The sequence below is a fragment of the Athalia rosae genome, chromosome 5 (assembly GCF_917208135.1).
Source record: "Athalia rosae chromosome 5, iyAthRosa1.1, whole genome shotgun sequence".
Classification (NCBI taxonomy): Eukaryota; Metazoa; Arthropoda; class Insecta; order Hymenoptera; family Athaliidae; genus Athalia; species Athalia rosae.
In genome coordinates, this window is record NC_064030.1 from 3,384,806 (window position 1) to 3,406,207 (window position 21,402).

At 36.3% G+C, this 21,402-nt stretch overlaps 4 protein-coding genes across 10 annotated transcripts; 1 reads left to right on the forward strand and 3 right to left on the reverse strand.

Moving 5' to 3' along the window:
• Nucleotides 1–84: 84 nt before the first annotated feature.
• On the reverse strand, nt 85–12,247 carry LOC105692900 (UHRF1-binding protein 1-like). Of its 5 annotated transcripts, XM_048655785.1 has the most exons (19): nt 12,113–12,247; nt 11,378–11,579; nt 11,034–11,225; nt 10,728–10,953; nt 10,477–10,643; nt 10,240–10,399; nt 9,869–10,126; nt 9,562–9,804; nt 9,418–9,444; nt 8,859–8,951; nt 8,598–8,785; nt 8,279–8,516; nt 6,851–8,076; nt 6,634–6,768; nt 6,070–6,081; nt 4,894–5,259; nt 4,666–4,813; nt 4,227–4,240; nt 3,502–3,653 (listed from the first exon to the last, which is right to left on the reverse strand). In XM_048655785.1, exons 1-19 carry the CDS (start codon nt 12,154–12,156, stop codon nt 3,642–3,644), a joined length of 3,951 nt encoding a protein of 1,316 aa, XP_048511742.1. In that variant the 5' UTR covers nt 12,157–12,247; the 3' UTR covers nt 3,502–3,641. The 5 variants fall into 5 exon arrangements, with proteins under 5 accessions (XP_012267843.2, XP_048511740.1, XP_048511739.1 ...); XM_012412420.4 differs by lacking the exon at nt 4,227–4,240 and having other exon boundaries at nt 85–3,653; XM_048655784.1 differs by lacking the exon at nt 3,502–3,653 and having other exon boundaries at nt 3,660–4,240.
• A 518-nt stretch (nt 12,248–12,765) lies between these two features.
• On the reverse strand, nt 12,766–14,588 carry LOC105692904 (histone PARylation factor 1). Its single transcript, XM_048655799.1, has 5 exons — nt 14,373–14,588; nt 13,742–14,299; nt 13,525–13,673; nt 13,228–13,466; nt 12,766–13,140 (listed from the first exon to the last, which is right to left on the reverse strand). The coding sequence occupies exons 1-5, from the start codon at nt 14,502–14,504 to the stop codon at nt 12,839–12,841; spliced, it is 1,380 nt and encodes a 459-aa protein (XP_048511756.1). The 5' UTR covers nt 14,505–14,588; the 3' UTR covers nt 12,766–12,838.
• Nucleotides 14,589–14,692: 104 nt separating this feature from the next.
• Nucleotides 14,693–19,696, forward strand: LOC105692902 (rab proteins geranylgeranyltransferase component A 2). Of its 2 annotated transcripts, none has more exons than XM_012412422.3 (11): nt 14,693–14,946; nt 15,053–15,119; nt 15,185–15,376; nt 15,517–15,703; nt 15,781–16,018; nt 16,345–16,567; nt 16,672–16,878; nt 16,954–17,078; nt 17,162–17,322; nt 17,504–17,680; nt 17,784–19,696. In XM_012412422.3, exons 1-11 carry the CDS (start codon nt 14,898–14,900, stop codon nt 17,955–17,957), a joined length of 1,800 nt encoding a protein of 599 aa, XP_012267845.2. In that variant the 5' UTR covers nt 14,693–14,897; the 3' UTR covers nt 17,958–19,696. The 2 variants fall into 2 exon arrangements, with proteins under 2 accessions (XP_012267845.2, XP_012267847.2); XM_012412424.3 differs by having other exon boundaries at nt 14,694–14,946; nt 17,162–17,244.
• Nucleotides 18,993–21,329, reverse strand: LOC105692906. 2 transcript variants are annotated; one of them, XR_007278566.1, is made up of 3 exons: nt 21,190–21,329; nt 20,961–21,128; nt 18,993–20,831 (listed from the first exon to the last, which is right to left on the reverse strand). XR_007278566.1 is itself a non-coding variant. In XM_048655819.1 (2 exons), the coding sequence occupies exons 1-2, from the start codon at nt 20,978–20,980 to the stop codon at nt 20,495–20,497; spliced, it is 357 nt and encodes a 118-aa protein (XP_048511776.1). In that variant the 5' UTR covers nt 20,981–21,096; the 3' UTR covers nt 18,993–20,494. The 2 variants fall into 2 exon arrangements, 1 of the variants encoding a protein (XP_048511776.1); XM_048655819.1 differs by lacking the exon at nt 21,190–21,329 and having other exon boundaries at nt 20,961–21,096.
• Between the last annotated feature and the right edge of the window lie 73 nt (nt 21,330–21,402).

A 21,402-nucleotide genomic window follows, 5' to 3' on the forward strand; every position in this document is an offset into this window, starting at 1 on the left:
TCAGGATACTTTCCAACGCTCATTGTCAGTCAGTCTACAGTCATCGAGGGATGCGTAACGTGGTAAACGAGACACGTAAGTGAATTTGTTTCACAACTTTATTGAGGAAAGTAATCTTTGCATCATCACACAATTGCTGTACTTGGCAAAAAACGATAGCTGCAGTACAAACGAATAGAAAAATAATATCTCATGGCAAATCAAACTCCAACAACTCACGTGTGAGATAAGCATTGAGAATTGTATGGTCCACAAATGCGAAGTATAGATGTTCAAAGTAAAGTTTAATATCTGCGAGTACACTCGGACAAATTGTTGGATTTTAATTAATTAGGTGTTGTAACAATTAAATGCATTTAATATCAATATCTCCATTCAGCCAACAATTGCTGGTCTAACAATAAGTATGGAGATCATTGTACGTCAACAATTTATATATTATAACAAAATTTCCCACTCTTCACTTCAACATAATTCTTATGCATCATCAGTTTGATGTATTGAATTGTTACTTAGCTCTCTTCTTTCTCTCTTTCATTCATCCTCTCACCCTTGCTCCATTTATCCTTCCCTTCTTCTTTTGGCTCACAAACATTTAGAAAATAGTACATTTAACCACTAAAAGTTAAAAAAAAAAACTAGGTAACCATACGGTATTACAAACTTTCATAAGAATTGCCAAAGTTTACCAGCCATGTACCAGTAGCACATACGAGTATCGGTCAACAACTACATGTGATAACTTATCAAGAAAAGCAGACTGAACATAATGTCAAACTTTAGTTTAAAACTTTTTAAATATTATTAAAAGATTATAAAGCACATATATTTTTCCAGCTTGGTTTCGTGTTGCCAGTTCATGATTCATCACAAGCATTAATTTGAAAGATTATATCCTAACATTAATGGCAATCTTTGTGAAGTTGGTACATGGCAATCAAAGCCTGGGTCACAAATGTCATGATCAAAATAATGCCCAAGCTGATTATAATAAAGTTTCTCAGTATGGCGTTGATTCATATGAAATGCCCAAAGACATCATCACTTGCAATAAGATATGCGAAACCAGCTTAAATTTAGGATATGAAATATGGATATTTAGGAATTATTTATGATTTAATATTTTCAGAAAAACGTCCAATATATTAAACGGAAGTATAGACTCTTAACTAATGGCTATTCAATATTTTTGCCTCATATACATAATCTACACCTCATTGTGCCTACTCAGTCAGTTAGAAGTAAACTTCTGAAGAAATGAGTTTCGAAAAATTATGGTACGATTTAAAAACTTTTCACAAATAACCACAATAATTATGCTCATTACATCATCTAATAAGTATACAATCAGTACTAAAAACCAAACAATGGTCGTACTGTGTCAATTCAATAAAAATTTCAGAATTAATGATATGAGGGAGAAGTCTATCATTTTCGATCAATAAAAAAATTTTTTAATGGTAGCAATGAACTCTATGCAGAGTACTTATGAGGTATCATTATCTCTTTGCAAAGAATTAGCTTTTGCTTTACGACAACGATAATAAAAACTATAATACCAATGTTTCCCCATGCCAATGTTAAAAAATGTTCAAGTAGTTCGAAAAATCTGATATGATGTATCGAGTAACTTTTACCAATGATTTTACAATTTAATGTTTATAAAAGTGGCATGAAAATACATTACATTACAACATCCTCCAATAGGAGCGGGACAAAGAAAACAAATTTGACTCAATGCTCTTTCATCATTTTGTTTTACATGTTTAGGTATGTGACTAATGAGGTATGTTGATTAATATCATAATCACCGTTATCACGTAAACGTTTCACATTTCATTATCTAGAAGTAAAAACAGAGGTTTTTCGATTTTTAGAGTTCCCAAAAATGTCTTATTAGATCAGCTAGGTTTGAAACATACAATCTACTCCTAATTCCGATTTTATGTACAATTATTTGAATTCGAATCTCGCTTTTCTGTAGTCCATTTCTTATATGTAAGTAATTCTTTGTAAATTCAAAAATTACACACGCCATTTAATTTACGCAATTCACCTTAATCCTTACCATATTCTGGCTGGATCTCAGGTTTGTCTTTTCAAATTATCTTAATATATCATCTTCCTCAACATACTATTATGCTTCAAATACGTTCAATAAAAACAAAGTAGCCATTGGGCACGTGAAAATCTCATCTCCCATTGTACCTCATCTGCAAATGAAGCTTTTATAGTTTCTTTGACTAGTGAATCTTAATTTGTGAAAGTTTCCAACAAAAGAATCTGCTCATAGAAAATCGCTACAGCGCTTGATTGCCGCTTTTCATTTTCCTACAACAGATAGTTTAACAATGATCACAATATATATATCGCAATGCACAACCCGATAACTTTGTCAACATTTAAAGGTACAAGATCTATCTTGTGATACCACCTCAGTTAATATAGCCTACAAAAAATAACAAACTAATCTGATTCTATTGAAAAAAGATTCTATTTCCGTATCCTCAAAATATTATTGGCTGACAGTGCAATACCGAAATCCCCATACTCAAAAAATTCATGCACCAACTGCAGTTAGTGCTTATACTAGTTACGTTTTCAAAATCATCTCAAGATTTCAATGTTGAAGACTTTTGTTAATCCAACACACAGGTGTCTGTATAAATCACTTTTTTGTGAAAATGTAGCTACAAAATCAGAACAAGGACGGTTATGAGAGTCAAATCATCGGCTGCTATTGCATAACTTTTGATTGCTTGTTGTTATACGAATGTACTTACAAAACTACAACTAGCCATATTTATATTTAAAACTTGAACCGTAATATCATGAACAAATATTGCAATCAATATGTACACTATATGAAAAAGCAAATTATCTCATAGTTTTCACACGTACCCTACACATGCTAATATCATCAATAATATTAAGACTATTGAGTCGGAATACAAAAAATGATTTTTTGCACTTCGGTTCTTGAAAAAAGACGTAAAAAACTAGATAAAATTGTAGTCTCTTACACTGTGCAATCTCTTAGTTCAAAGTAATTGTAAATTGTGTTAAACTAACAAAGTACAGATTTATTTGGAAACGGGAAAATAAATGTCCCATCCGGACAGCACATAGTATTTCAGGGTACGAAAAGTTGAATCTTCACCTAACTGTAATCACCTAACATCATTCGCAGGTCATCCGTTATAATCTGAATGATAACGACCTAGCTAAACGTTACGATTTATTGACGGTGCAGCACTTGGAACAATCAAAACAGCTGGTATGCTATCTTTTGATAGACCAAGATGTTCTGTTACTGTTTCCAGCTGCACTTTCTTCCAGCTGACTCCGCAAATCCCTTACCAGATCTTGAAGGTGTCTTTTTTCTTCTAGCAAAACGCTCACATCTTCTTGCGCGGCATTCAAACATGATCTCAATACGTCTGACTCTTCTTTGGTACGTCGTAGTTTAGAATTTTCGGCAGACAGGCGTTCAAACGTCGCTAGTCTGCGCTTCAATTCCTCATTGTCGGACTTAAGTAGCCGGGTGGTCTGTCGTAAACCGTTTAGTTCCAATTCAGTCTCTATTTCCTTGGTGGTCTGAATATTTCCATTTGATATCGTTGCTTCTGAACTGCTCTCCGCTAATGTACCAACTGTTGAATAAAATTACGAGTTTACAAAACGAGTCGACTCTACGCCAAGAGACACTCAACAAACACAACTATATACTAAAATCTCGTATGTCATGCCTGATCCATTGCTGCTCGATAGATTGGATTCAAAAATTTTGAAACAATTTGGTGCCGGTGACTATTCAGTGATTTTTCTCAAGTCCTGTGCAATGGAAGCTGCATAATTTTTTCCTTGCATTCAGAAGGAAATGATCAACTAATCGAGATTTATTGAAAATCGGAGACTGACTAAAATTATTGAATCGCTACTGAAATTATAACAGTATTCAATTAATTAGCATCCAAAACCTGGGTGAGTGGCTATGGTCTTGAATTTCTAGCTAGCAGTATTGTAATATTTCTGTGAAAATTCAATCACCTTGAAATAATGAATAGAAACTGACAAATTACGACAAAAAAACATGCAAGATAATTTGCGGGTAATAGGAAAAATCTGCAATCAGCCCGACAATGATGTGGTTGTGCCAAAGAAAGCAGCTAACTCTAGGTCTAGATGACTATTGATTGCTAAGTGTGTGTTATTCCAATGCTCACATTCGAGAGGCCTTCTGAGTGCACAGGACAGTAATGCAACATTTATTACCAATAACTGCAAATAAAAATACCACTCGTGGCTAAACTGCCAGAAAAAAAACGATCCTTATAGTTCCAATAATGACAATACATATTCATAATAGTTACAGCAAATACTAAATGAATATCCATAGATACACGATCTGGAAATGAACAGAGAGATTGCTGCAATATTTTACAGGATTAACGTCAAACCATGACACAAACGAGAGCTAAAGTAAAAGTTCAGTTTATGATCGGATACATTATATGCTACTTTGATATTTCACTGAAATTTTTCTCAGTTATTACTGAATCATCACTGTGAAGCATTTCATAAATCACTATACAATTAATGGCTTCGATTATAAATATAAGCTGTTAAAATGAAAACAATTTACAGCTGGTTTCTGTCACTTACCAAGAGGTTCAATATGGAAGACGCCAGTGATATCTCGTGATATCCTAAGCTTGGAGATATCCAAATCAATTGGAATTGGTCCAGGTGATGTTATATTATTTGGTGGGCGGTCCTCGTTTAGATGCAGAGAAATATTTTCCAAGTATATCTGCATAGTAATTAGTAATGAAAGGAGACATATGACTATTGACTACACGGATGGATAGTTTGCAAAGATGAAAAATTTACCTGCATGGGTATAGGTGTGGGAATAATTTCATCTTCTGCCAAATCAGTCAAACCGGTAACTGAACTCATAGATAATGTCAATGGAACATCTGCCACTTTAACTTCTAATCTATCATTAAACAATGCCATAACAGTTGCCTTGTTACGCATATCGATATCATCACTGTCCTTTTGAGAATCTTGTGCATGAGTTCGATCTCTAGAGGATCGTCTGCTACCTTCACTTGCTGTCTGACTAGCTCTTGACAGTCTGCGATAGTCATCTTTGTTTTTCAAACCATGATCGAGCCGGACTTTGATACGTGATCTACAGTCTGAATCAGAGGGTAACTCGACCCAACCCCTTGACCGAGAGCTGAATTTGGTCTGTTTAATAAAAGATATTAATAGCAGAACTACCATGATAGATTTTTGATGGGTGAATATTACTACTAAACATTCGAGATTTTCCAAACCTCTCAAAAATTTTTTCTAGACTGGTAATATTTTAATCTTTGAATGCTCTGAAGAAAGACATTGCAATAATTAAGTAATTGAGAGTCTCTAGAAAATTTCGATCAAACAATTCATTAATTTCATAACAACTGTAATCTCGAATTCAATAACTCAAAGCACATAAAAAATAGAGAAATATCCATGCGAAACGAATCCAACTTTTCAGTTGTCTCTGCACCAAGGATCTTACATGCAATTATATACAAGCTATATTAGCCTAGGTGCGGCATAAAAGGCTTGTGCAACTTGCTGTTTAAAAATGACTACATGCTTGTCCAAGAACATGCCCAAGCTGATAATTAACTCTGAGCCATCTTCAAATGTAGTAATCGTTACGTATTTAGTCCGATAATTGGTAAAAATCAACATAATAGAGTATGGACGTTTGAGGCATTTAATCAATTAATTGACTAAATTATTGCCGAATTATTTACAGGTTTGTTGACTTATTATTTAGGTTCAATATCTTGTTAACTATACAGCAAAAGCACATGTTGGGTAAACGGTGATTGGTTCAGTCGGTACTTGCAGAATAATTCAGAAATTGATTGGTCTGCGTTAGATTATTGTTTTCAACAGTCACTTGAATCCACTTCGGAGATAACAGTTGATATTGAGCTACTGCATGCAATTTGAGCTATACGCTTAAGGTAAGTAAAAATGTAAATGATTTGCCAATACCTTTCTCTTGGCCTGCCACAAGTGCCACACAAAAACATTCACAAGAGAGGGAGAGACGCGGGAGAAGGCATGCAAAAAATGTTAAAAGACAAAAATTGTATAAATATGTATATATGATCTTAAAAATTAGTATAATTTTCAGATGGCACGAACATTACTGCATAGCTAATTGAACTCTTTTAAAACTTTTAGACTTCATATTATACGAATGAGTATACCAATTAGGATAACGTAACTGAATTGATGTGTATAAAGATCGCGTAATATGCTTATGTCGAATAAAAATCTCGATCACACCCTCTTGTTAATATGTTAATAGTAAAATGTTGGATGAAAGATAATAGAAGAACTTCTGTCGTAGTAGGCAGCTATTAAAGATATTTTTCTGAGATAAGCTCGACTAGAGAAAAATTTGCTTCGCTAGTGATGTGTATGTATGTACCTTCCCATTGCGTTAGTTTGTGAAGCTCTTAAAGTAGGAGAGAATCAATTTTTATTAAAAAAAAAACTATACCTGTTCTATTATCAGATAATTGCAATTAAAAGCATAAATCATTAGCTCACCTGAAATTCGTCCCATGGTATTGACGGACATTCTTCGCTACCAATGTTCAGTACCTGAACTTTGATTGCTGATGCAAACCCGGATGACTGCTGGATGAATTCAACTTTGGAGAGTTTGAATGTCGCAATCGACACCTGTGGTGTTTTAATCAATGTCTGTGTCATCGAGTTCAAGAAAAAAAAATTCTATAATAAATAGTAAGGAATAATAATTTACCAAATCTCGTCTTCGACAGACGCTATCCATGGATCGTTCACTCTGGGTATCTGGAATTTCTTCTACTACTTCACTTGCCTCTTCTACAGCAGTAATCCTTATGGTGTTGTCAACAGAAAACGAGGCATCAGCCCTTTCCTGTTCTTCCAAACTCACTACCACGTAATTTTCACTATCCGAACTAACATCACTTCGCATGGAAACAGTATCGCTACTTCCATCTTCTGGCGAAGGTTTCAGAGCAGAATCAATCGAGGTCATCAAATTACTAAACCCCTTTTTCATAGAAGACAGTCCGGCATTGAAATTGTTGGGCATAAATGGCGGCATGGAGGCATTCTGCGTTGGTTTTATCTGTGGCAGTTCTGATTGAGCCACAACTTTTCGACGATCATGAACCTTAGAGTTTGGTGTGTTGGATACCAAATCAATTGGTGCAGGCTGTGCTTCGGTAAAAATTGGTATTCCAACTTGCAGCTTCAACGTTTCACTACCATTTTGTTTGAAAGTAACTACAGGTTGAGCATTGACGTCTGTACGAACATAGTCCATAGATAAAGGTGAAGATATTTCACTTTGTGGAGTTTCCACATCATTAGATGTATTCATTCTCTTAGTGCTAAAGTCGACTCTATGATTCACAGTGCTGCTTTGCCATGGAGCAGATCCACCGAGGTCGTCTGCGATACTAGAAGAATCAGGAACAACAGATTCTAGGTCTCCACCAGAATTTTCTTTGCCAGGTGTTTGCGATGGCATGACAAATGTGACTTCCACTTGAGGTATGAGTGCACCAATAACTAACGAGCCTCCTGACTCCACTTTCAAAATTTTATTTGAATCAACAGCTAAAAATGTTGCCATTTCGGATATAACTTCAGAGAGTCTCAGAAGAAACAGGTACTGATAGTGATTGATTTGGACGCTAACTAAATTGCTGATGTAAGCAAGTCCATGAATATCAGCTGTGGCTTGAGCCTCGACATCAGGTAAGGATTTCACTTTCATGTGTAACCATAGCGTCAGTGGAAAGGCATCAAGGAATGGAACTGGCCGATTTTGACCAACTGCTCTAGCTCCAAAGAAATCACCCCAAACTGGCTCTAAGTGACAACACCACACGTCTTTAGCTTCTGTCCAAAGAAGCTCTCTGCTAAGTTGACGTACCATTTCATTGACAGTATTACTGTTAAAATTTTGAGGTGGACTTCGGATGCCATCGGTACCTGAATCAAATAACGAATGATATTATCATCTATACGTGACATCTACAAATGTCATCTAGTAATGATTTTTGTAAGGGCTATTACTTAAAAGATCGCACTCTGAGTTCCATTTTTGTTTTCTTGCTGCATGCGTTTCAGTATTGAATGTTGCAAGATTACCTAATACTTGTACTGAATGCACTGCTAAATTGTTTGATTATACCTGCACAGTGTCGGAGAAATTTGTCAGTAACCACGTGGAAGTCTTCGGATTGATTAGGAAATTCAGTGCCAAAGAACATTTGGCCCATTTGAAAAGCATTGAGACACTGAGCCAGGTCAGCTCTAGAAGACCGCTCACTCGATCTGACGTTTGTCACGGATGCTCTGGAAGTCTGGATATGAAGAGACTTAGGACGATCTCTCTGATTGGGATGTTCTTGCTGACTTTCAAAAACCACCTTCAGAATATCGATTTCATTATGTTTCATCTGATGAATGTCCACTTATTTTATCATACATGTACATGAAAGATTACTTACCCTAGGAAGGATAGCTTCAATTTTAACATCGAAATACATTAAATTAGGTGCAGTGGCAGATATATTTTCGTTTCGATTCATTAGCGAATGATGTAAATTGAGTGCGAAAGAGTTAAACCATAGACAAGAAGAAACGTCGAAGTTTACTTGAATAGGATTCAGCTGGACGTAGAATTTCGGTGGTGGCACTAAAAGTGTTTAATATTCGAGTTAGTTTTTTTTCATAAACTTCTCCCATAGAAATTTAACGTAAAAACTCACGTGGAAATGGTATGTCTCCGGGATAGTAGTAGTATGTAAATTCGGCATGCAGAATTGTTACATCGTCCGGAAAACTGAACCTGTCGCGGTCTCCTAATTGTGCAATTGTAATAGGATTATTATTATTTCGTTGGAAATTGCTAACACATGCTTATTTGAAACATAAGTATTTTTAATTGGTCCAGAATCCCACTTTTTTATATCATCAGGCAACTACCAAACTTTCATAATTACGAATAATCTCAGGCAAATTGACTGCTGAGGGCAATAAAAATGTGTAGGTTGGTCGATGCCCTGAGCATTTTTAAAACATCCAACTACCTCTCAACAGGGAATACCAATATAATTTGTATCAACTGATTGTGAGTCGACCAAGTTCATCAACAGTTCTATATGATTCATAACTAGCATCTGGAACATTTTGCTAATGATACGCAAGCAATTCGGGGTGATGAGTGAGCCATATGTATGAAAAGTTATTTACCACCGTTACATGATGAAAAAAAAGGTAAAGACTACATACAGGAACAAACATAAGACAAGTACTTGTCTGTTATACCTGCAGTGTGCCTCTTCCTCGTTTGAGCTATGTATATATGCAATAAAAATGATTATCAACGGAATTATCGGGCCTGAGATAAAAATTGACAATTGGCTGTGGTTATCTTTTTGCTCTGTTTAAGAAATTGATAGAGCTTATCACCTGAAATGAATTCTTTTGGTACAGGTTTCCGTGAGGATGTTGTCACTTTGTACAGTGTAAAATCATCCATCCTGATGATAACACAGGTTGTCATCAACTTTGCCAACTGTTCTAGGACATAATTTTTCACTGGATTGCCGCTTGGTTGGTTCGAAATTTTTCTTAGGTCTTGGGCACCAGAACCTTGAGTTTGTGACTGAAGATTTTTTTCTATGTCATCTGGACTTTCCTTAGCAGTAACGCCTATCGAAGATTGATAAATTATAATCTTATATGTATAATTTAAGGCGTTTATCCACAATTGTACCTATAGCATGAGCTTGACTTCTAGTGAGAGGTGAATGCTGTGCCCTTGTTGCATCAATGAGATCCATAAATTGACTACGGAAGGCATTCAAAGACTGCTGTAACCACTGGCTGTGCGGTGTGGCACCTTCTCTGTACTTTGCCCAATGTTTTCTGTCAGCCATTGCTAAGTGATATGGATAATAATCAATTTGGAATTTGACCAATGATACTTGAAGCGCACCCCCATCTTTCAGCTCTGGATGGGAAGATCTGCCCGCTGTTATGATAGAAATATTAGAGGATTATAATGAAAATCAACTTGATTCTATGAATCCAGATAGAAAAGCACAAGAAAAGAATGACATTTCTTCAAGAAGCAACTAAACTTACGGCCGGGATCATCACATAAATGCAAGTCGATTCTCTGAGATAGAAAATGGTATGAAGTTTCGACAACATCGAATTTTGTAAACAATCTAGATATTGCGGTGTGAACTTGGCTCTTCGATCTAGCTTGTTGAGAAATTTGAGCCTGATATTCTGGGAGCACCTGTGTTTGGAATGAAAATTCATTGATTCATCACCAAGGTCTCAAAACAAACAAATGTTTCTAATCTAAGAATATACCTCAAGTTTTCTTGCAGCTTTAGTCTTTCGTTCTAAAACTGTAGCTTTTTCAATCAGTCCACCAAGAGAGTCAAGAAAGTGAAGTGCTGCTTTTAACTGAGAATCGGTTAAAACCCACAGAAGATCATCAAGTATCACAACTAGCCGGGATCCCATAACAAAACAATCTGAAATATAAATTTATGAGCAATCAATGATAGGATGTAAAAAACGATCAATCTAAGATAACATAAGTTTTGTTATTTTCTCACCAGATACTCTCTTTTTTATAGTTATTCGACACCTGGCTTGATTGGTTAATAGTCGTAGGGGTGTAAGATCTTTGTCTTTGGTACTGCATGCCTCTATTCTAACAGTCTGCCATTCTAGTTCTTTGAAGATAAGTAGCTGTCCTCTATCAGGATCTTTTAATCGTGTCATTCTAAGATCACTACGCTGCCACTCGGGAGATTTGGACTCAACCATGATGCGTGACATCTGTGTAAAGTGCCACCAATTTATTCACCTCAAAAATAGATAGTAGAACATGAAAGATTACAGGATCATATCTGGTATACCTGAACAGATGCAACAAATGCCGGACTCTTGAAAGTTACAGAGACGGTATTAACAGCCACAGTCATTCCGTCGATCACCTTGTGAATAAAGGAATATTTTGCAGGACCAGCATATGAAGACAATCCTTGGGGTGCGGACATACTTCTTAAATCCTCGCAAGTCTCTACTTCGATATGCACCTCGTCTAAGCTCTACAGTGAGATTGAAGTTATTATTAAAAATTGCAACAACATCAGACAAAAGTAGCACCTTCTTAAATAAATACAACGTGCAAGCCATTAACGCAATGAAGTATAATACAATTATACTTTTCGTACAATAACTGTGGAAAATAATGATTCACCAGAAATATAGGAACGCTTTTTAGCTTGGTCCATTGTATTCGAAAAGTGACTCTATTGCACCAAGCACTAGTGAGTCGCAACCACGATGGTAGTTCCAGTAAGTCTGTCAGCACAATTTCATCAAGTTCTAAATTTGTCAGCTCTCCCTCACCCTTAAATGTGCTTAGATTAATTTTATCGGCGGACAAATTTTTGGTGAACCTATAAAAGAAAATTACAAAACATAGTTCATTCTACATTGTTTGGCAGTTGCAATTATTCTTACACGTATGTTCATTTCGTCTGCTCTGAATTTGACATATGTGTAGACCATCGTACAATAATTTATCGAATTCCAGCTTTTTTTGCTACAAACATCCGGTAAAAGGGCCGATTGGTATACTAATAGATTTTTCAAAAAATGAAGTTTTGTACGAAATGTTCCCAATCCGATGGTTGCAGTAGCATAAAAAGAGTTGCGTTTGACGGATCATAATAAAATTGTCATTTAAATACAAACCGAAACAATGACATTCTTACGACTCGGTAGTTAATTGCTACATAATTACATCTACTATTTTATGCGCTGTGAATTCGATTGAGGCGAGACAACAGTGATTATATGTATACTCTATGAATATGACATGCATTTAGACTCTTGTCATGGGCGGTGTGCAATATGAACCTGGCAAAACGAAGGTCCTAATATACATACGAATAGAATCGTCGAACAGGATAAAAGTAAATGTAGTTACCTCGAAAGGTGTTTCAGCAACTGATTTTTAATGATTGACACCATTTTTTATCGGTGGTAGCTTTCTCGAACGATCAATTCATATTTTCACACGGGTAGATTTGCAGACCATTTAATTGAACTCACTATCAGTTTATTTAACATCTACATAATAACCACGTTTAAATACACCATGCAAACGACGGCGATTACGGTCCTACAAGATAAGGGCCACTAATGCGGACCATCTTGCGCCACCTGATAGATCTTCGGGAAATCAAAGATTGGCGGAGGCTGCGCAACCGCGCGATCCAAGCTTCTAACCGCTAATCCACGTTAATCCACTGACCATTGTTACATGATACCACTGCCTGATACACGTTGAAGGGCGATCGAGACATCTCTGATTAGCAGTAGAGTCATGGTAATGCATGAAATTCTTCAAGAAAATACGTGAAGGCACAGCATAAAAAGACCTGCTGCTGCGTTTTTACCGACGCCGTAACTTACGCCTGATAGCCAAAGTTGCAACCCAATGTAGGCTACAAACAATGAATTCGAACTTACATTTTTCATTTGCATATTGAAATGAGGAATGTACGATAGATCGCACCTGATGAATTACATATGAATGTCAAGTTATTGATAACAGTTGAAAAATTATTTACTTCTTGCTAATGCATCAATGATCTTCTGTATTATTATCAAAGGTCAGAAGTTAAAACTGAAAAGTCAATAGATGTGATTATTATACAATACTGAGTGAAGAACCAATCTTCCTATTTTTACAATGAGCCTTTGCTATCTCCAAAAATTCTAAACGATTCAACAAAGTGTAGGCAGTCGACAACATTCGAAGGGCAGTACTCTGGACGTGTTGACCACCGTTAGAAAATAAATCGTGACCTAATTCCAGACACGTTCCAAAATCACACTCATCGGCAGCTATGGTAGCCAAACGTTCAGCTTCCTCAATAGCGGTCAAGTGCTTTGCTCTTTCATTGTTATCTTCTGCGTTCTCAATACTATTCAAGGTTTTCTTCAAGTGTGCTGGTAGAAAAAAACATATGTTTCAATACATCAATTTCAGAAAACAATCACTCCTATAATAGCAATATTTCAATTGAAAGTACTCACTGTCAGTCAGTGATAATTCTCTGTACCCCAACTGTGTTTTTTTATTGTAAGGCACAACGATGCCAGCACCATGGAATGTTCTTGCTACGACTTGTCTCTCCCTGGCTTTCATTCTGTCTGTGTTTTTATCCATAGAAATATTGTTCAAACTCGCAGATTTTTTTACTCGCTGACGCAGAGTGACTAGTTTTGCTTTTTCGAAAGGAGTAGCAACTTTCAATTTTTCTTCCAGATAGTTACTGCGGAAAAAAATGAATTTAGGAACGAGAATTTTTATCAATAAAGTATTGAACTTACTCTACTGCACCAAATATTGTTTCAGCCACAGGTTTGATCTTGCAGCCCATTTTTGAAATATTTTTTGCAACAAAAATTGGATTCTCTTTTGGCTCGTCTCTCCAGTAGCCATAATGCAGACCATCTTTATCATTGCCTTTCAGAATTGTCTGCATAATATAAATAAATATTATTTGTTGCAAAAATAATTTGTAAAATATTACTGATTTCAACGAACCTGGAACTCTGGAGTATCGTAGAAATATCTCCAATGTATCAGATAATCCCCCTTATTTTCAATTTCAGAGTTCAATAATTTTCCGTTTAAAACGTCATACGGCCCAACTAGCACTAAATCAACAGCTTTGAATGCATTCGATGGATCTTTGGGCAAGATCTCTTTGCAAAGGTTATAAAATTTATAAAAATCATCTGGCATTTCCACCAAAAACCTTGTTTTTATAATTTTCTTCACATCTACTTCTTCAGATATCAACTGCTTTGGTTCAGTACTCTCAGGCGCACGATCATTTTTTTCAACACCTTGTAGTTCAGATTCTTTCTTTTCACCCTCAATTCCAGAATTATTTCCATGCCTTGTTTCAAGATCAGAACTTCTTTCAACTAGAACAGAGTCAATATCTTCTACAGTCTTTGTGGCTTCAGGAGACAAACAAGATTTTTTTGGTTCAGGAAGTTCGGAATCGGTATCTGGGGACCTCGGCCGGATTTGATTTTCTTTTTTCGGATCATGCTGAATTCGTTGTGTAGTTTTTAGTATTCCTTCATTTTTTCCCTGTCAGAACATGGTACTTTGAGAACTGATATTTGTAAAATTATAATAGATACATCAAGGTTAGATCTGTTACCTGTTCCCTTAGCGGTGGGTGTTTATACTTGTCACGATGGACCTGGTTCTTTTGATAACACTTAGCTCCCCATTTGCAAGGAATTCGAGGATCTTTGACATAGGCCTCGTTTAATTCCTCTTTACTAGACATAATCTTTGATTATTTGATAACTGCATTGGCTGATAACTGGAATCAAATTCAAACGTGTTAACAATGAGCTGCTTTTAAATGAATGTAGCAAACTTCAGATAGGTGTGATGACACGGGTGAATTCCGTAAAGTGATTGGTGGATAGCGAGCCATTCATATCGTGTGAAAGTGTATCACGTCGTACCGGATCTGTCAAACTGAGCAAAAAGGGTGAAAGCCCAAGTCCGAGGAGGGGCGAGTTCTCGTCGCGAATGGGGTTGCTGATTATAGTATCTCACATAAGGGAAGATTAGAGATAATGAACTGACTGTTTTCGTGAGCTGATCGAATTCTTGAGTAGAATATACGGAGTGTGCACTTTAAAGGATAACATTGTTCATTTAATTTCAAGCCATGGAGGACGACCTGCCAACTGAATACGACGTGGTCGTCGTGGGTACAGGTATTGATTTTTTTGCAATAGAACTTTGGAATATCGGCTATTCAATAACCGATTAATTGAACCTTAATCATTGTAGAAATATTCTATGATATTTTATTTAATTCAGGAATGACCGAATCCATCGTCGCCGCGGCTGCCAGCAGAATCGGAAAACGAGTTCTACACCTTGATAGGTAGCCCTGTCCACATTTTGCCTATGTCCCAACAAAATTAAAAACCAATCGTTCACGAATTTTAGTAATGAATATTACGGCGGTCTCTGGGCTACCTTCAACTTTGATGGTCTACAGAAATGGATAGAAGACCTAAAATCCCCCAAACCTGATGGTGCAGATGCTATCACGTTGGTACAAGGTGGAGAAAAGTTCTTGAAAGCTAGCAACCAATATTCCACAGTCGAAAATGTTCAAGAAAAATGGTTTATCTCCAAGTGAGTTAATAAAATATATGAAATTATTAATAAAGCAGGTGATTCGTAGATCATTTCTAGACTGCTAGAGTCACCGTTTCTCGTCTGAGCCAATTCAAACCATTGTGTCTACATTTGTCAAATTCCTAAATTTCCACCAGTGATGCTGATTTACCAGTTCTATCCACAAAAGATACGCAAACTGATGGATCTGGTGACGCTGCTACCAGCGATGGGGCAGAAAAATCTGATGAAGATAAAACGGAAAAGAAGGAATCAGTTAAGCAATGGAGTGTTGAACGAATTAAGAAGGAATACCGGAGGTTCAACATTGACTTGGCTCCAAAGGTCAGCAATAGAGTTAAAACTCATTTATGCATGATTCTCTTGCAGAGTCTTCAACAAATCTCAATTACATGTTTCAGTTGCTGTTTGCTCGTGGTGAATTGGTAGAACTATTAATATCTAGCAACATTGCAAGATACGCGGAATTTAGGGCCGTTTCCAGAGTCGCTACGTACATGGATGGCAAACTGACCCAAGTCCCATGTTCGAGAGCAGATGTTTTTGCCAACAAGACTGTTAGCGTTGTTGAAAAACGAATGTTGATGCAACTCCTAACATCTTGCATGGAGCAAGGAGCCGATAGTCCAGAATTCAATGGTAAATTTGTAAACATAGAATAGTAGTATCAAAAAAACAGAGCAAATTTGTATTTGGTTGCTGCAAAGAATGAGATGCACAAGGCCATCGACCTGCCAAATTCAGATATCCGCTAATAACAATAATCAATTGGGAAAGTCTGGCACATACAACAATTGATATAGCCAATCAATATTCCATGCGGCACACTGTATACTAACTGTAAGTAGAGAACAATGGGATTGCATTTGAGGGCAATGGCATTCTGTCGTTCATTTTTCCCTCTCTGACATGAATGAATTTGATTATACTAACAGTGTTATAGAAATTATAAAATATGTTCACAGGTTTCCAAGATAAGACATTCTTAGAATATCTTGATACAAAAAAACTTACTCCAATGGTACGGCACTACGTAATGCAGGCTATTGCGATGGCTACTGATAAAACTTCTACAAGGGATGGCGTTAATCGGACAAAACATTTCCTCAACAGTCTCGGACGGTACGGAAATACTCCTTTCCTATGGCCCATGTATGGAAGTGGAGAACTACCTCAATGTTTCTGTCGGTAAGCAATTTCAATTCCTTGTTCCTTTTGTCAAATTACTGAAGTAAACAAACTCAACAAATGCTTGTTATCTAATAAAAAAATAAAATAATCCTCTTTGCTAGACTATGTGCGGTATTTGGTGGAGTCTACTGCCTGAAGAGACAACTGGATGGTATTGTTGTTGGAGAAGGAAAATGCAAAGCCATTGTGACCGGGAAGCAGAAACTAGCATTAGAACATCTAGTCGTTGGTCAAGGTCACTTACCGCCAGAAATTGTATCATCAAGTGGCGAGCAGCAGATATCTCGTGGCATCTTCATCACTGATAGGTGAATTTCTACTTGAACAATTTTCTCAAAATATCTGAGCAGTAAGAGTATTGATTAATTCGAATAATTGTATAGATCTATAATGCCCGGAGAGAAGGAGAACTTGACTCTGTTATATTATCCACCCCAAGATGCTGGTCAAGAGGCTGTAACCCTAATTGAACTTGGACCGTCAACCAACGCATGCCCGCAAGGATTATGTACATATAATTAATTGGATTCTCATCTACAACGATTAACTTGCCAATTTTATTAGCGTTAATAAATGAATTTGAATTCCCAGTCATGGTGCACGTGACGTGCAAGAGAACCAAGACCGCTGAGGAAGATCTGGCGTACGTGACAAAGAAATTTCTGCGAGCCGAGGTACTTGATCCTAACGTGACACGAAATGCGACCGATTCTCACACTCAGACTGTATCTCCTGACAAGAGACATCTTCAGGCACGTAGAAATCGCGTACCGTGATGTCACACTTACAAACATCAAATTTCACCTTTGAGTCAGTCACAGACAGTGACACTTGATCTCGCTAGTAACTCACACTCTCAAATCAACGTCTGACGTAGTAGTTTCTTCATGTTTCATGTTAATGAACACAATTACCTATAATTTGTGACTACAGGATGGTGCTGGTGAAGGAAAAGATGGGGACTCAGAAAATCCCAAGCCCCAAGTTCTCTGGTCACTGTACTTGAATTTGCCTGCAAGCGACATAAAGCTTAGCGACTCTGCTCCTAGCAACGTTCATCTTTGTTCTGGACCGGATCTTGATTTAGACTTTGACTTTGCCGTGAACCAGGTAAATGAAAATAAAAATTTTCTGTTTGTTAAATGAGGTCGTTATTGCTAAAGGTAAGTCTTCGGTTCATGATACTTAACAAGTTCAATCACTCCTATTTAAGGCTAAAGCGATTTTCAAAGCGATGTATCCTGACGAAGATTTCCTTCCCCGTGCCCCTGACCCTGAGGAAATAGTCTTAGAAGGTGAAGAGGCTCCAGGGCCACAGTTTGAAGGAGACAAACCTGGAGATGGAGAGGAAAAACAAGATATCGAGAAAACAGAGAAAGAGGAATGAGGGGACTGGTATGAATTGTAGTACACAGGGTACTTTTGCGCGATTATGGTAAGAAAATAGTTGAAGAGTTTCGAACCAGACCTCGGAAATACCTAATCTATGAATGTGTAATCGGCGAGAGTCTCGTGTATTGCTTTGTGTAATATTGTTGAAATAAAATTCACCTAAGAGTATATCCGGGAAGTGGCACTTTCCAGTAAAAATCTTGTTTGAAGCACAGCCATTGGATAAACAAGTAAACTTACTATTTAGTCAAGAGAATCTTAGAGCGAAAACAAAGATTTGTGATATTACTATATATTAACGTTGAATAAAATTTCTGTGCATTCCGTCGGACTATGAAATTCACATATGTCGTTCGTAGGCATCGGAAAATAATATCTGAGAAATAACGAATCTACTCAGGTAGCGTCTATTCAAAACTTCCTCCTTATACTCTCAGGCGAAAGTCTAGTATCCCATTGCTATGACATTACTCGTGTATACTTATTCATTTTGATATATTTTTTGGCAATAGATGGGCAAACATAATTTATCTAAGAAGCCAGACCCTTCTTTCTTTTATCAAAATTAAGTCTTCAGTAGTTTATATTGAATTGCCGTTGAGTGAGAATAATATTACGGAAATTAATTCATTCGCATATTGAGGGAGATGAGGGCCAATAAAAAGTGGTCTGCTACTGGGAATCCTGATCCATTTTTAAGATTCTCCCCTACTGAAGATTGTTAAAAGAATATAACACTATCTTTGCGCGTTGTTAAATTCTACTTAGATTTGTATCCATCTGATGTAAGCAGTATTTCCGCTTATTTAGATATAAGGCTTACATATGATCTATACGTTCACTGCATATCGCCGATGACCGATAAGGGTTCTGATGGATGAGTTCTAAAGATACCGTACTAAAATTTGTTTCTCGATTACTTATTAATCACAATTTAGTTGTAATAGGTCAGCTAATAATATGAATCTAAGAAAATAGCGTATAATAATAAATCGCTTCTGTGTTGTAAGTCATATAGTAAATGGATTTATCGAGGTGATTGTAGGTAAACAACACATACCAGTTTTTATTTAGTTTCCATTATTGATCAACAAAGGAATCCGATCTGCTAGATTTAAAAAATGCTTCATTGCAAAAAGATTGAATAAAGTTGATTACCAGCTTAGCATTCCATTGGTAAGAATATCTTCGTTTGATTTGCAGTCTACTTATAATCTGCATTAAAACTATTTTTTATTCTATGTGGATTTTGTTGTTTTATCACTAACTTAGAATTTCAATACCACGGACATTCTTAGAATCATTCGAGAATTGCTTTCACTTCTTTTGCCGACCCAAATAATAGACTATTTGACAGTTTTAGTGCCAATTATTTTGCACACTTGACATAGTTATAATCGTCTATCTTCAAGCTAAAGATGGAAATAAAATATTCGTAATTTGACACTTTTTCACTAAATGTGTGGATACTGTCCCTTAGTAATCTATCTTTCAAGACAAGCAACCCCAGACGAGTGCTCTAGGGTACTCCCCAGCGAGCATACATTTTTTTTGGAGAGCTCAAAATGAGTTTGCTTCTAGGGTTGAATATTAACTATTTATTTACATCGAGTATGAAATATGCACAAGTATGTATGTGGCATATCGATATGTCACCATATCATCGAATATCTATTCCGCATTTGTGTTATTATAATATTTCTTTCTTATGAAATAAAATATTCTAAAATTTAACACATCATATTTTGATCTGTTTGATGCTTCGTCTTCTTTAATAACATTTATATCTTCAGTGACATTCTCATAAGCATGACAAGTACAAATTTGTGGTGTGTCATGCCAACAAACGTCACAATTTGTGATGACTTTGTATTTGTTCTTAACACTGACTTTTTGTTACAGCACAATCTAATAATAACTTCGCCAAACTTAGGTTGATTGTACTTTGTTCTTTAATAGGATTATGGGATTTCAACCCTTTTTACTTTTCGATCTCCAATTTTGAGCCTTGATGTAACATAGAATGATGAATTTCTGCCTTAGTAACGATCTTACAAATTTCAATTTTAATTTTTGCCTGAGCTCGCATGGGCAGCTTCATCGCTGTTCTAGCCATGCTTTCAAAAAATAGCTTTATGCTGTTGGTGCAAGTAGCCTTTTTAGAAGATAATTTCCTATCTAAGGAAGATTCAATTTTGCGCAATGGAGCAGATGAATCTTTTTTTACAGTCCTTAACTTTTTTATTTGTTTCAGAGGTCTTATTGATTCCATACCCACCTTCTTAGCATAACTTTCTATTTTAATATTTGGGCTAGAAACAATCATAGTATCACAATTTTTACCCTTGTACATAGGTGGCCTTGTTACTGTTATTCGATTTATCAGATTCAGATTGGATACACTAGGAACAGTTGGAGCTGGACTTAAATTGTTGGTGAGAAGAGGATTTAAATTTATAATAGTATTTGTGGTACTCAAAATATTTGGTTGATACGGTTTTGGACGGATAGCCCGATATCTATATCAACGTTTTAAGGCTGTACTGTGGGTGAGATTGGGTAAAAGTTGAGGAGTCTGTCCATGTGATCCATCCTGTATGTATCATTGTAACACCTATTATCTGTGTGCAACTTGTCGACTGGCTTACTTTGTTCAACATTTGAGTCAAACTTTAGGTATTCTATCGTTTCTTCATCAATTTGCTCTTTACTTCCAATAGCTTCTTTGCTCATTTCTTTACAGCCACTTGATCCCAGTTGCTCATTGTGTTCTTTCCCAGTACCAATAGTCTGTGCATCATCAGTGTTGAACTTTTTGAAATTACTTCCTTCAAAATTCTCTAGCAATTTTTGATACGGCTGTTCAAACCTTGAGAACAAAAATTTTTCTATAAATATAAATAGGCTTTGATTTTTGAAATCGTAGACTAGCTCGCACTTGTTCTTTTTAGTACATCACAGGCTCTTTGCCATGCAATTTGTGGGATCGAATACTCACGGGAATGTCATGAAACTCATTATATCTTCATATAACCATTTCTTTGTAGGCTCAATTCCGAGTACAATTTCTTGCCATCGACGCTTTTCGATTTCGGCATAAATATTCTTTAAACCTTTCCAAGGGCACTTGTTATCTTCAGCTACAGTCAACTAAGTTTCATGAAATCTACAAATTTCAAACTGATCGGAGATCATTACAGACATGGTATGATTTTTCCACAATTTACCTGTATATTTTTTCACAATATTAATGAACTTGATGCATACGTATGCCCCAAGATTCGTCAATGGCTTATTCCAATACATGTCGATGAAAAATAATATATTTGAAAATCTTTCGAGTATTTAGCGATTCATTGTTTGACACATGGTTTGACGTGAATATTTGTTTTCGCATCAGTTGTCATTGTCATCGATTACTTCCCTTCGTTTCGACCAGT

What these genes read in the sequence shown, in the direction of transcription:
- LOC105692906 (XM_048655819.1), bottom strand. Translation starts at nt 20,980, where the DNA reads ATGAGTTTCATGACATTCCC. An exon ending in ATGAGTTTCATGACATTCCC is followed by an intron (nt 20,832 to 20,960) that starts GTGAGTATTCGA and finishes TTTGTTCTCAAG; the next exon opens with GTTTGAACAGCCGTATCAAA.
- LOC105692900 (XM_012412420.4), bottom strand. Translation starts at nt 12,156, where the DNA reads ATGGTGTCAATCATTAAAAATCAGTTGCTGAAACACCTTTCGAG. An exon ending in ACCAAAAGAATTCATTTCAG is followed by an intron (nt 9,445 to 9,561) that starts GTGATAAGCTCT and finishes ATATATACATAG; the next exon opens with CTCAAACGAGGAAGAGGCAC. An exon ending in CTTCCATATTGAACCTCTTG is followed by an intron (nt 3,654 to 4,665) that starts GTAAGTGACAGA and finishes TTTATTCAACAG; the next exon opens with TTGGTACATTAGCGGAGAGC.
- LOC105692902 (XM_012412422.3), top strand. Translation starts at nt 14,898, where the DNA reads ATGGAGGACGACCTGCCAACTGAATACGACGTGGTCGTCGTGGGTACA. An exon ending in GAAAAATGGTTTATCTCCAA is followed by an intron (nt 15,377 to 15,516) that starts GTGAGTTAATAA and finishes AATTTCCACCAG; the next exon opens with TGATGCTGATTTACCAGTTC. An exon ending in GGCATCTTCATCACTGATAG is followed by an intron (nt 16,879 to 16,953) that starts GTGAATTTCTAC and finishes ATAATTGTATAG; the next exon opens with ATCTATAATGCCCGGAGAGA.
- LOC105692904 (XM_048655799.1), bottom strand. Translation starts at nt 14,504, where the DNA reads ATGTCTAGTAAAGAGGAATTAAACGAGGCCTATGTCAAAGATCCTCGA. An exon ending in ACCCACCGCTAAGGGAACAG is followed by an intron (nt 14,300 to 14,372) that starts GTAACAGATCTA and finishes ATGTTCTGACAG; the next exon opens with GGAAAAAATGAAGGAATACT. An exon ending in ACAATATTTGGTGCAGTAGA is followed by an intron (nt 13,467 to 13,524) that starts GTAAGTTCAATA and finishes TTTTTTCCGCAG; the next exon opens with TAACTATCTGGAAGAAAAAT.